Below are 14,840 nucleotides of genomic sequence, written 5' to 3' on the forward strand. Positions count from 1 at the left end.
CTCACCACACAACCTCATCCTCTGTCAACACAGAAGCTATTTGCAATTTGTCCTACCTTGTACCTAGTTTTGCTCATGAGACTCAGAGGGTTATAGACATCCTCCACCCTATCCCAGCACCCAGCACAGCACACAAAGTAATATATCACATATTGGAACTGTGACTCAGTGCCACACAGCTCAGTCAGGGGCGTGAGCCCCTCTGCTTCTACTTTTCATCCTCTTTAACAGCAGCAGACTTAGGATGGGGCCAAGATCCCAGGAAACTGGGAATAATTTGACTTAGTCTAAAACCGCTACACTTTCTCAAGATTTTCCCATGGTGTGAGGGAAAGCCTATATAAATTAGGTTAAGATATGCAAGAAAATTTGGGGTTTAGAACTGAACAGGCTGCAACTGTTAAAAAAAATAGCCTCATTCTTTGTATTATTGGAATGTTTTTTGAGCTGTACTTATAATTTTGTTTTATTTAATATACAGATGTCCCGCAATGCATATTTCAATGGTGAGAGCTTCATTGCATCAAGCCAAAAAGTGTCCCTCTTTACTGAGTTCGAAGGAGGCTTTAATTTCCGGACATTGCAGCCCAGTGGGCTGTTGTTTTACTATTCTGAAGGAGTAAGTGTCTTTTTTTTTTCTTTTTACTGTTTGTTTTATTTTACCTTTTCATTTTTTCCCAGGAGGATACTAGGAGAATAATGCAATTTCTCACTTTGTGGTTTCATGATAGAGAAAGCAGTCTGCAATATAGAAGCATTCACTGGTGACCTAATTTTTACAGTTTGCATTTGATCTACAGACGAAAACCAGTAATGCTTCGACATTGTTTTGATGCTGAGAAGAGAACTGGATCATATGCCTAGAATGAACATGGATCCATGTGTGCTCGCTGAAGTCCTTAGGGCAGAAATGCACAGAGCATCTTGCTGTGCTCAGCAGCACTGCAATCCCCATTTGGACCTGCAGGTGCTACCAAAGTACAAATAATATCAAGTACCTGACATTTGCTATCCAGGCAATCAACTAGAAGCAAAGTTTGTTTGAATTAGTGGCACGGCATTTTGAGCATTGCTGAGCTGACAGAAATCAGTCAGAAAGCTGCCTATATTCCCAGATGGCACTCAGACCTCAATGTGCGCCTGGGAAAAGCTGCACTTGAGAATGGCTCCTTGCAGCTATTGCTCTAAATACCCCCTCAGAAGTGTGACACGGGCAGAAATACGGACTTGCACTCACAAAATGTTGTGTGAGACAAAGCGATCCCAAGATCCTGCAGGCTGAGACTGACATCTGCAGCGAGCGTGAGCTCAGATGACAGAACATTTGCAACCACCCCCAAGTGTCTGTTCTGCTATGCTTGCAGAATACCATCAGCAGTGCAGCAGAGAAGGCTGCGTGACACCGATAACCACTTCTAAACTTTCACATGTTGCAGCCTGGAGTATTACCTTAAATTGAAATCAGTAACCGTGTCAGTTCCCCACATCGTTTGCATAAATGAGGCCTCGCACGCACCACTTCAGGTTTTTAACTCAACTGCTCTAATCCTATGAGGTACCAAGTGCCCTACTTAACAGAGAGAACTTCAGCTATTTAGCATTTGGCAAAATGAGACAGAATGATGCCAACCAAAGCACACGGCAGTGCTTGCTCTAATGGAACTGAGAGTATTCCTGCTAGTGGCACAGTGATCCCGTACGCCTGACCCACATAGCACATCTTATCTCTGAGATAATTTTGAGCGGTTGAATGGATTGATCAGAGGGAATTAGAAAAAGAAAAAAACATCTCGGTCTTATGACAGCAGGAATTTCGCAGTAATAGCTGCTCAATACAGTACCAGGGTACCAGAAACATAGATGAAATGTAAACATCACATATTTGTGCTACATGGAAGGAGCTCATTTGACAGGTACATGAGACATAATCAACAGCAGGATTCCCAGAATTCAAGCTTTAAAAATGGCAAGAATATAAATTCTAATGATATCATCTCATTTTGCTTCTCAGAGTATATCTTTTTGCAAATTAAACACAAATGTAGAAAACAGCCAGAAGAAAAATAAATACAACAGGGAAAATCACAGACCTCTTAATTTTTCTGTGTAATATTTGCTTATGAAGATGCTTTTGTCTGTATTTCAGTCAGATGTATTATCCATCTCTATGGAGAGAGGTGCTGTGGTTTTAAATGCAAGTGGAACCAAAATTCAGTCACCAGACCGAAATTACAATGATGGAAAAACCCATTTCATCATTACTTCTGTGACCCCAGAAAGGTAAAGCTGCCCAGCACCTTTTATGCCCTACCTTTAGAACATGAATATTTATTGTAAAGCACATTATCATTTAACACTCACTTTTAAAGTGACAATTGAGTGGGGCTTCTTTTAAGCGACTGATTTTTAAATGTGATTGAAAACTGGTCAGCTTGGGCCTGAGCTCAAGATGATGGGAATTTTTATTAAAATGAAAGTAATAGTTTTTCTGAAAGCTTAGTCATTTTTTGTTCTCAGGTAAGAAAACAGCTTAATAACATTTAAGCCCAGCATGAAAATATTTTTTTTAACAGGATTGGTTCTTCTAATTTGTTAAAACAATTCCCAGTTTACCCTAAAGTAATGGAGGCATCTTCACATAAAGCATCCATCTGGGATATATACAGTGAAACATGTTAAGAATATTTTTAGCACTGGCAGCCAAAAATGAGACTAAATACAGCAGTAGGGAATAAGTCTCTCTCTGTGCTCCTTGAAAGACTTGAAAGCTTTGTTTTATTGGTATGTTTTACTATTGCTTATATGTTTAATTTGTTTTTTCAGAAAGTCACATAATCAAAGCAACTTTCTTTAAGAATCTTGCCTATGAGGTACAAGCACTCTTACTTTCCTAACAGAATTGAAGGTTTGTACCCATGACTCCTGACCCATAATTTGAAAATCTGGATGCTTTAATGTACCCAGTTTCTTATTAAAGCCAGAGAATCATTCCTGACTTCTGCAACAATTAGTGGGTTGCAAAATCAGATTAGGTAAAAAGCACTGTATCAGCTCAAACAACAATGCACAGTGATGAAAGAGAAGGGAAAGGGGATAGGGGCATAAACAATTAGTATGTGCTTGGATCTTATTTTGCCCAAATGATGGCTCCATCCCTTCATCAGCAATCCCTTAGTTTTTCTTTCTTCACTGTACAATTGTGGACTTCACAATTAACTGCAGGGTAATATTAAATCCATGGGCCTCAGTACACAACTTTGCCAATGCACTGCTACTTATTGCACAGCTGAAAGCATAAAGGTCCTCTCATGCCTTTGACCACTACCACTGGGTGATGAGTGCACTGAGTGGAGTGTTTTGGGTGCACGTAATGTTTTGTTTGACTACTGGCACTGACTTTTCCAAAGCTAGCCTGCAAAATGGATGCTTTGCCTTTGCAGGTACGAGTTGACTGTTGATGACAAGAAACAGAGCAAGAAGAATCCAGCAAAGGACAGAGCAGAGAAAAGCCCAGACATCATCAAAAAGCTTTATTTTGGTGGCGCTCCCCTCAGAACACAGCAAGCCAACTTCACTGGCTGCATAAGCAACGCCTACTTCACTAGGTGAGTAACATTCTCCCAAACACATTAACAGGCAGTCACTGCCCTGCTTGACAGCTTGAATAGTAGCTCATGAGAAGTGATTTATTGTCACAATAAAAATTCCTGTCTCATTTTGTGAGGCTAGACAGCATGTGTGAATAAGATTCTTACCTTATTTGCCATGGAACGAGTTAGCACAGATCTGCTAGGTTAAGATATTGTTAAGGTGGGAATAACTTGATGAAATAAGCTTCCAGTACTGCACCTGTTAATGCTGCTGGTGCAATGAATAATTTGCATAGCTGCAATTTACATTTATATTATATAGCATTCAGGTCTGCCCTTGAAACAAAATTATATTAAGACTGGGGAATCATAGAAGCTGGGGAAGTTAGGACTTTGGTCATGCAAAAATGGTCAGAATGTGTTGATCTTAATTGCTTTATGAAATGTTCTTATATAGATTTTACAGTTGAATTTGATGCTGCAGATTGATATCCTCTGTTTATGCCAGCATGTACACAACAGGCAGATGTAGTATAGGCTGTTCTCATTACTCGTACATTGATTGATCAATCTGTACTTTTATCCATGAGCCAAGAATGAAAAACAGCCCATTCAAATATAGTTTCAACTATAAATGTAAAATTCTGACAGTTTTTGGCAAAAAATTCTAGCACTTGGGAAAAAAAACGCTATTCTTGTCATCTCCTCTTGGAAACAGGTTGGATCAAGAGGTTGAAGTGGAAGATTTCCAGAAGTACTCTGAGAAAGTTCAAGCATCTTTGTATGGATGCCCTGTTGAATCTCCTCCAGTTGCTCTTCTCCATAAGAAAGGAAAAAACTCATCAAAAGCCAAAGGAAACCGTAATAAAAAGGTCTGCTACAAATTGTTCCAGTACCATTCTAGAGTTTTCCAAAATTCTCCAAATTATGAATCTAAAATGCATAAAGACAACATCACATATATGAACAGGATCCTGTTATTTTACATATTCCATCACTGGGAATGATTGTCCTGACACGGTCTATCTGGCCTACACTTGCATCATTCTCTTTTGCTAGAATTCTAAAATAAAATACCTGACTTCTTCAAAACAATACTTCAGAAACAAGCCTCTTTGATTTCTTCTGTATTCTAAAGGCAAAAAACTTGCTTCTGTTCTCATCTACTTCTGTATGGCTCTCTACGGGGTACAATTAGCACACATTAATATAAATGGGGAAAAAAACCTTCCTCCAGCATGCAGAATTTTTAGTCCGAGCACATCCTCTTATGCCTATAATATAGCTGATATCACCAAAAGCAGAGAGAAAAAGATTTAATTAGGAAAACTGCAAAAAAAAATTGTAATTATTTTAGCAACACAAGTATTTTGTTTATCCCTTGTTCTATCCTTAATCAGCATTTTTAGTAGACCCGTTCAAGGAAAATTTGACTTGGAAACAACCCTGGTATTTATGTAGGGAAACAATACATTACTAGTGCATATATAAATGATAGTGTTATTTTATTATGTCCAATCTTAGCTAAAAAATCTGATTAATAGTTCTTTTTCTATGAAGGTGGGAAGAGATAAAGACAAGATTTCACAGCCTTCATCTGGCCTCAAAAAATTGTACCAAGTGAATTTGCAAAGAGAGCCTGAGTGCCATTTGCCCATGAATCCCAAGGCAACTGAACATGCCTATCAATTTGGAGGAACAGCAAACAGCCGGCAAGAATTTGATCACATACCAAAGGATTTCAGTCAAAGGTAAAGTGACTCTAGAAATAAAAATTAAATATGCTCGGGAGGAGAAAGACGTATTTCTTTTTTTTTTAAAGGGACACATTTCTGCTGTTACTCTGGCTTTTTTTCCTTTATATCTCAAGTTAAATTTTGTGTAGAGCATGTTGCTAAGTTATATTAAAAGGTGCTTCAGTTGAGTAAGAGCAAAACATAGAATGTGTTTCTAGTTACATCCCTCTTGTGGAATCTTCATCTGCATTGCATATTAACAAAATGTGTCTCCTTGCCTATTTGTGTGGAGCTTTTGAAGATGTTAGTTCTATACAAGTAATGCACAATGATCAGTCTCTTTACACAAGAAGTAAAGGCATTAAAGCAAAAAGGAAGCAGTAACATGCTGAGTGGACCCTGTCAGTAGTTTAATGGTTAGGAATCCTCAAAGTGTAGTAGGACTTAAAGCTATAAACCTTGTCCAATTCAAGCCATAAGGAAAGTCTAAGTAATAATGAGTCCAGATACTGTTGACATTTAATACTCATGCTCTCACAGAATATGTCATGCAGTATTCAATATGTAACAAGGATTTTTATTTATTATGTTCCATTAAAGACTCTAAATTCAACAACACAACCCTTCCTGGAAGCATACCAGACCAGTAACTCAGAAAAAAAGAGTTTTCTTTCCTGGTTAAAATTTAAAAAACATTATATTCGTTTTAATTCAATAGCATTTTACTTAGTGCAGTTCTGATAGTACTCAAATGAAGGAAAACCCAAACTCTAATATCTTCATCCCACCTTCATTCTTACAACACATATTTATTTGCCAAATGTTACTAAAGCTTCATTATTGTAATATTCATTTCTAAAAAACAATGAGTTCTGTTGTTTTAAAACAACTGATATTGGCAAGGGACTGAGTGTCTGTGGAATGCACACACACCTGCCATTGGGAATGTATAGATCCTTGACACAATATGAAGAATGGAAACTAGGTTAGACCTGACATCAGAATAATTTCATGCTCAACATGAAAGGAAATGTAGTGTCAGATTTTGGTGGTCTGCATTGAACTTATTCACTCCAGAAATTTTAATTTTTGAAAACAAGTTCCTCACTGGGCAGCTTCTTCTCCAACTTTGACTTCTGCTCAATAAACCTGAAACATCACAGAATGTTTCTCAGAAACACCACTTCCATAAAGGAGATGAATATTTCTTTGGATGAAAGGAAAATCTCAGTCTTCCTCTGCCTGCTGTTTGATTTAAATCAAATGTATCTGCTTTAATGTTAATATTGTGTTTTTATGTGCCAGAGCTCAGTTCTCTATCAGTCTGAAAACTCACTCATCTCATGGAATGATTCTCTACGTTTCGGATCAAAAAGAGAACAACTTCATGGCCCTTTTCGTTGCTCATGGCCGACTCATTTTTGTGTTTAATGCCGGTCACCAGAAGATAAGGATTAAGAGCCAAGAGAAATACAATGACGGTCTGTGGCACAATGTGAGTAAAAGAAAGCAGTCACTATGGTGGCACATGCTGTCAAGGCTGCAGTAAAGACAGCTCAGGGAGTTTTCATTCATGTATTCATAAACACTCCTATGTGTTAAGAAACTTCCATCAATATTTTTAGATCTTCCACGCAGCATTTTATTAAGTCATTAACTAGGGACAGGAAAGTGAGTCAGTTATAAAAATTCAGCAATTCCCAACACTATCAGCTGAACAGAAATGAAGGAAACAAGAAGAACAGTAAAGCAATTAAGAGTTAAATGAGCTATGAAAGGAAGGACTAGAATAATTTTGTTCAGCAAAAGTCTTTGAAGTGCCTAAGAAAGGAGTAATGCTGTCTTAGGCTACCTCAGTAGTCTATGAATATAAAAAGACAATTTTAGGAGTCAACGTGAATTTTCCTCTGTAGGTATCTCTCTTTCCTCATTACCTACAGAGGAAGTCTGCAGTTACTAAACTACTGATTTGGGCATTTCAGTGTTTAAAGCAAGTTGGATGAATCCATACCATAAAATTAATGAAGACTGAAAATACTAACAGTGATAGGTAGATCTCAGTAGACCTTAGGACATCTTAATTACCTCTGTCTTGTACACCAAAATGTAAAAAAGACAGCAGTTTTACTATCTAGCCTTCATATGAATGTGAAAAAAGAGGGTTATCCAGCAAAGAATACTGGTAGTTAGCAAAACAGGCTTGTAGAGTATTGCTCACACACTTTTTTCTCAAATATCTCATCTTCTTCCACTGCACAGCAGTGATCCCTTAAGAGATGAAAGTAATCTTCCACATTTTTTTCTTCCCTTTCTAGGTGATATTTATTAGAGGCAGAAATATTGGTCGCTTGATAATTGATGGTCTCCGAGTACTAGAAGAATCTTTTGATGGGAATACAAATACTTGGCAAGTCACTAAACCACTCTATATTGGAGGTGTAGCTCCTGGAAAAGCTGTAAAAAACATCCAGGTAAAGCAGACCTCTATGTATTCAACCATGCAAAGTTAATATAAAAGCAGACTGTAGAAATAAGATCAGACAAAAGTTTATTAAGATCTAGACCCTCGTCCTGCTGAGGAGCAGACAGCTCAGTTTGTGTATAGGGCAAAGCTTCCACAGGGCTGGGCTGGTGGTAGCTGGGTTAAGCTTCCATGGCCTTGCAGCAGCAGCTAGGAAAACAATGGTCCATGAGGAACAGAAAAATCCTAGTGACATCCAAAATTAGATGAGACAAGTAACATTAGGCAAGATCAATTTCACCCTGAGGTCTCAGATACAGAATGAGTTTTGGATATATTTTGATGTTCTCCTAGTACCTCTGTTTTAAGGACAATACCTAGAGGTCAGGATTCTGTTCTACAGCTTGGTAATGAAGTATATGGAAAGGAGTGTTAAACCAAAAATGAACATAACAGTCTCTTTCAAGGCAATCTTTAGTGTTATGTGCCTAACAAGATTGATAAACTACTCTGAAAAAGTAGAAAGTAGACCCCTGTCTTGCCTTGAGGCTATGAGCTGTATGTATGGCACTGCCTTGCCCTAGTTGTGCTTTGTTTCTCACAGTTCAGTAAGGACTGTTTGAGAAAAAAACACAAGCTGGAATTTCCCTGAAGTCATCAAAAAGACATGAGAGGCTATGAGAATCATTCATCCTGCTTCCCTTCTCTGGAAATTGTTTTTTAGTTCAAAACTGATGTGCCAGACAATCACAGCCTTAGAGCTTATAAACAAGTAAAAATAAGGACAGAAGAATCTATTTCCTTTCACAGTTTATTTACTAATCAAGGGTTTTTTTACCCCTCAGATTAATTCTGTCTATAGCTTCAGTGGTTGTCTCAGCAACTTACAGCTCAATGGAAGATCACTCACTTCAGCTTCGCAGACATTTAGCGTAACACCTTGCTTTGAAGGCCCATCAGAAGCAGGAACATACTTTTCGTCAGAAGGAGGATATGTCGTTCTTGGTAATATACTCCTAAACAAATGTATCCCAAAATAGGACTGTAGTATTCATTGTGCTTCAGAATGGCATTTTTCACTAAAGGGTGTGGTAATTTCTAAGGCTGTGAGCTGTAAGGATTATCTGAAACAGATCATCATTGTGGTAAGCAGATGGTATTGACAGGTCACAATGTCACTGTGAAACTTACAAGTTGTTAGGTAAACACATCTGTATGTATGTATGTATTTCAAATAAGAATAATTTTAATAAGGGAACAGACCATAATATGCTCAAAATTATCATAGAAGTCAATGCGGCCAAAACCAAGTACAACATCAAATGGTCATCCCTTATTTTTTTTAATTAATAAAACATCATGCAATTTAAAAAATCCTACAGAAATGTTTTCAGCATGTCTTCATGCAAAACTAGCATGACAGGACACATCTTTTCTGTCATTTAGACCTGCCGTGTTCCAGGAAGAGTTTTATGAGGGTGTTTCGGTCACACAGGCTCTGATCTGAACAAGAAAGGAAATTGCACAACCCCATTCACTGGCAGCACCAAGAAGAATCCAACAAGTGTTTCTAATTTGCTCCCTGGCCTGTCACCAGTTTGAAAAAGGGAGTTTCTCCTGCTGAATCATCAAAGCCCAAGTGAACTCCCACTCACTCAATAATGACTGCTGAGTGTCCAGAAAATTGCGGAATAAGAAACTGCCAAAAAATACAGACCATTTACTTTCTGCTGTCCATTTCATTGCAAAGAAATATTTTTGAACAAAATGCATTTTTTTAAATAATGAGAAAAGTAAATAAACCTTTACTAGCATTCCAAGCAAACACAGTCAAAATAGAAGTTGAAATGGGTCATTGAGAGCACACCATGCTGTCTCACATTTCAATAGTTCTAAGGACAAATAAAATCCACCTTGAGTTTGATGTTCTACTTTGAATAAATGTCCAATTTCATCACTAACTCCGTACAAAATAATTTTATTCTTTTTACCTCACAGATGAATCCTTCAGTTTAGGCCTGAAATTTGAAGTTGTTTTTGAAATACGTCCCCGAAGCAGCTCAGGAATCCTATTGCATGGTCACAGCGTGAATGGAGAGTATCTGAATATGCACATGAGAAATGGACAGGTATGAAGGCCACATCTCCTCCACTGCCTTGACTGGTTTCTCTTCCACCGACCTGGGCTTTGCTCCATGCAGATTTTGTCTTACAAATTTGCCATTAACTGATTCTTACCTCTCCCCTAAATATAAAAACAGCTTAGATTAGCCAAACCAAATATTTATTTTAAAATACAGAAAATTTGAAATTTTAAATACTAAAAATAACACCTGAGACAAAAGCAGATCACTTTACTAATACAAGCCATAAATATTTTGTTATCAGCTGAAAAGAAGCAAAAGCACTGACTCTTTGGCACTGGTCTTTCACCCACACATTAAAAATGTATCACAGTTACAAGGTAACTATCAATAATTTTTTATTTCTTATTTCTTAAATATAAGTCTGAGTTATACTCAGTCTCTTCTTTCTTTATCAGATATATGTGTGAGGGAAAGGAAAAGTTCTGATTGTCTGTTGGCCTGGTTTCTACAGGCTCTGCATTTCAAATGAAGGAGAGAGGTTTGAAATTAACTCACCATATAGTTGTTGCTATTGCTTTATTTTTTACTGTGTTCATTGATAAAATCTGGATCTTTTCATGCACACATACAGTGATAAATTTCAGTCTTAAGTGAACAACACAAGGAAAGATTTTAAGCATAGGAAATCTTGGCAGTTTTTTGGTCTTTCCTGCAGAGGAGAAACTCAGGGCACAGTAAAGAGACTAAGCAGTGCGGACGTTCTTCAAACACTGTGATGCTCCTGTCAATCAAAGTGGAAAGGTATTTAAGTGAGGCTGGCTGTACCTCAGTTAGAAATGCATCACCTGAGGAAACACTCTCACCTCTTCTGCGAGAGCAGGCACCTACCAGCAGAATGACTGAGTAAACAGTTCAACATCATGATTCATCCTATCCTAAAGCAGGTGTCTAATTAGGTGACTAAATGAGCTGTTATTCAAAGAATTTATGTTTTCTATATTGGCTATAGAGAGAACAGGTGCTTCAGTTAGGCATTTAACTTTTGACAGCTGATTAGGTAAGATGAAGCCCATTCTTATCCCTGTATCTAGTCCTTGGTGACCTAACAGATAAATTCTTAAGCACGCAGTGCTGATGTGTATCATTCCACACTTATAAGCTGCATTTGTACAGAACCGGTCCAGTATAGCCCTTCTTATGTAAAGTTCTAACCAAAGGCCTGCATGTCCAATAATTTGTTTGGTTTTCCCAACTGTACCAACTGGTCTAACAAAAGGGGCTGCTTCACTTACCGTTTCACGCCTCACTTCCTGTATAATGCAAACGCAACACATAAACAAAATTCACCCTGGAAAAGCAGCACTTCCCTGCTTGTCACTGAAGCAGTTCTGTACCTTCCTTTGCCTGTGTTTCTTTAGCATTAACTATCTGCTCCCTTTGAATGCATTACAAAGGACCTGTTTTGTGAAAACCATTTTGCTGGGCAAATAAGATCAGCAACTTTAATTCATTTTTTAAATGTACGCATCCCTATCAGTACAGCTTGTCTGGGTGATTTATTAAGGAGTCACTTTCTCCCATGATTCTTTATTTGCTTTAATCTATACATTTTGTACAAAGGTGAATGAAAGAGAACATGAGGATCATTTTAATTGTGTTGGTTGGTGCCCTTCTGGGGAAAAAAATAATATCTCTTTGTTCCAACTGCATCAAAACAGAGACCCTCTAGAATTAAATAGAAGTTGTTTCCCTGCGAGAGACTATTTACAAGGGCACGTAGTGACAGGACAAGGAGGATTGGCTTCAAACTGAGAGTAGATTTAGATTAGATATTAGGAGGAAATTCTTTACTGTGAGGGTGGTGAGGCACTGGAACAGGTTGCCCAAAAAAAGATGTGGATGCCCCATCCCATTAAATGTTGAGGGGCAGGTTGGATGTGACTCTGAGCAACCTGACCTCATGAAAGGTGTTCCTGTCCACAACAAGGGGGTGTTGGAACAAGATGATTTTTAAGGTCCCTTCCAATCCAAACCATTCTATGATTCTGTGATTTACAGTCAACATAATGCCAGCATAATCAGGGACTACTTCAACATTTGAAAAGCCTGAGTGGTTGGACTCAGAGTGTGGAGTTCTCTGGCAGTCTCTACCAGGAATCTCATGTCCCACAACAGGGACACAACACTGTTTTGCTGGTGCTGGAACATTTCCATGCAAAAAGCTATTAATCCATTAACTAAAGCAGAGGTGCAAAATTCAGAATTTGGTTCACTTTCTAGCTCTGCTAGAAACTTACTGGTGAGCTTGAACAAGTAACTTAAAAGTAATTCTTGAATTTGCCATGTATTCCTTTCTCATATATTTTCTGCTTGTTTATACTTGGGTTTTTCAGGACTGTTTTCCTTAGTAGGTGGCTAGCAAGATGCCTAAAACATCATCTGATGGCTCTAAACACTAATTTACCACATAGGAAATTATAAAGTAGAGGTCCTAGTAAATTAGTGAAATTACTCTTATTTTTAAATCTTTTTTGAACCCTTCCTTGAGATAATTAGGAATATCTCAGAACTATAGAATCTGAAAAACTTTAAAAAAATAAAATAAAATAAAATTTAAAAACCACTAAATTTGGGGTTAAAAGGTACTTTATTTTGAAGAATTTAATGAAGTCGTGTTTTCCTTTCTCTTGGATACTTGACATGTTTTGAGTGGAAAATACAACAATATTACAGCAAAAGGTAAAAAAAGAAAAGGAGGGGTTTACAGTGACAATTACGTTACTTTTCCCTCAGGTTACTGTGAAACTGAATAATGGAATCAAGGATTTTTCAACTTCAGTGACACTGAAACAGAGTCTCTGCGATGGCAGGTGGCATCGAATTGCAGGTCAGTAAAAGGTGATCATCCCCTATTTAAGGTAACAGAGCCCATCTCTTCCTTCCCACATATCCATCTCCATGGTCTAGAGCACTGGCAGTGTAGAAGTATTTTCAGTTCTTCTTTTTCACCTGCCAAGACCCAGGTTTGTGTGAAAGACACAGTCTTATAAATGCCTCAGACACAGAACTGTATAGCTTCCTGGGAGGGCAAGCACAGGTTCCTACAAAGATAAGAACAAAGATGGAAGCTCCATGTTCAAAGAACAGAAAGCAGCCTAGCTAAAATGCTGGCTACCTTTCCTAATTCATATACCAGATTATATTCTTCCTTTCCCAATTAGAGATTAACTAAGTTGCTATAATGCAGTAGGCACAAGTATATGCTGCCCTTAAAAGTCAAATAACAAGACAGATGTGGGGAACCTTTTGCTCACAATAGAGAGATCTCTACAGACGAGATTTTCCCTATGCACCAGACAGTCATCCTTCTTTCCTGGTTTTGAAATTCAAAAAATACTTCTAAACCCTGGGTACTTTGAACTCCCTCATCTTCCTGTCTATATGCTGATTTAGGATGTCTTCCACTATCACTGCAGAAGAGATCTGAGTCTGCACCCTTTCCACAAGCATTCTGGTTTCCATCTGGAGGAATTCCAGGCACAAGAAAGGGAGAAGCCTCACTGTATTCTAATGCATGCCTGACTGGGAGTGATTGGGCAGTTTTTCTAAGCCACAAGCTATTGTACGCCCATAACCTGGAGCCTGAACACTGCCACCAGTGCTCAAGAGCCCCACTCAAAAGCACCCTTGCTCCCACTGTATCTTCCATTGTCCCTGCTCTATGCCAGAATTTGCTCACAAACTGTCACTGATGGCCCGCACCCAATCTAGCAAAAATGAAATCAACTACTCACACCAAACAGATAATTCCTGTCTGTCATAAAAAACTCATGTGCTACTTCTTGCTGATCCCTGTTCCTTCTCCTTTCAGTCATTAGAGACGCAAATGTGGTGCAGCTGGATGTAGACTCTGAAGTCAACCATGTGGTAGGGCCACTAAATCCAAAGGCAATTGACCACAGGGAGCCAGTGTTTATTGGAGGTGTACCAGGTACGTTTATGATATCTTTGTGAGACATGGTTTCATGTCATGATTTCAGCCCTGTTTCCAGAGAAGGCATAAAGACTAAGTTTTTATCACAAAAAAGAACAAAATATGTGAACAACCTGGTAAATTCAAAGGCTCAAGAACTGATCATAACCGTTCTGCCTCAAGTTCTCAAAGAAAAAGATGTGTTGCTTCATTGAAATTAAAACATTCACAGCTGCTGGAGCGTAAGGTATGGATTCAGTAGAGAAGTCAGCCAACTACAAACAAAATTTCTTTTTTTTCTATTTTTTCCTTCCCATATGGGCTTACTGTTTTTTTAAAAAGTGATTTATATATTTATGGGATTGGAAGCTCACTGTTACTGAAACTGGAGTCCCAAGGTTTAGTTGCTGGTAGGCTTCTTTCCTCTTTCTCAAGCAATGCCATCTTTGAACAAAAAAAAAACACAGAGATTCTTTTTCTTACTGGGGGTTTCTGTCAGACAGACTTCTGCTCCTGTGCATTTGTGACTCACAGACCATCTGTGTAGCATGGGCCAAGATTTCCACATTTCCTTCCCTTATTCAACGGACAGAGCTACTCTGTTGGGGTTCATATACAAACTGTAATCAACACTACGTGATTCAATTTTTAAGTCAACTCCAGTATATTTCTCATTGAAAACATGTAGCACTATTTCTCTGAGCCTTGCATGTCAATCATTAACAGCTCTAAGTACAAAATTCATCCCAATGCTTATCTTGGATTTGTGGCTTGAGTGTGCGGTGTTCACATCCATCTCACACTACCAGGAGGTAAAATGAGCCAAAAGGGAATAATGAAATCTATGCACAGATGCCTGCTCACTCTTTAAATCCAAACTAGAATTTTATTAGGACAGAACTCTTCCCAGAGAGGTAATATAAAGGGGTAATTGCAAATGCTGTTCTGCTTCATAATAGAGCCTTCTATTTCTACATTAATTATAGAATACTA

General features: G+C 38.2%; 1 protein-coding gene across 2 annotated transcripts in view; it reads left to right on the forward strand.

Moving 5' to 3' along the window:
• The window catches only part of LAMA4 (laminin subunit alpha 4), a 103,233-nt gene that overhangs the window by 81,988 nt on the left and 6,405 nt on the right, over positions 1–14,840 (forward strand). For both annotated transcript variants that reach the window (XM_066179378.1, XM_066179379.1), the window contains exons 27-37: positions 482–619; positions 2,147–2,280; positions 3,441–3,605; positions 4,309–4,462; positions 5,151–5,341; positions 6,632–6,821; positions 7,642–7,797; positions 8,633–8,792; positions 9,786–9,916; positions 12,668–12,761; positions 13,746–13,865. In XM_066179378.1, coding sequence (XP_066035475.1) covers positions 482–619; positions 2,147–2,280; positions 3,441–3,605; positions 4,309–4,462; positions 5,151–5,341; positions 6,632–6,821; positions 7,642–7,797; positions 8,633–8,792; positions 9,786–9,916; positions 12,668–12,761; positions 13,746–13,865 — 1,633 coding nt within the window. The remainder of the gene's footprint in view (positions 1–481; positions 620–2,146; positions 2,281–3,440; positions 3,606–4,308; positions 4,463–5,150; positions 5,342–6,631; positions 6,822–7,641; positions 7,798–8,632; positions 8,793–9,785; positions 9,917–12,667; positions 12,762–13,745; positions 13,866–14,840) is intronic.

The sequence above is a fragment of the Chamaea fasciata genome, unplaced genomic scaffold, assembly GCF_029207755.1.
Source record: "Chamaea fasciata isolate MVZ Bird 193981 ecotype frontalis unplaced genomic scaffold, bChaFas1.0.hap1 SCAF_3, whole genome shotgun sequence".
NCBI lineage: Eukaryota > Metazoa > Chordata > Aves > Passeriformes > Sylviidae > Chamaea > Chamaea fasciata.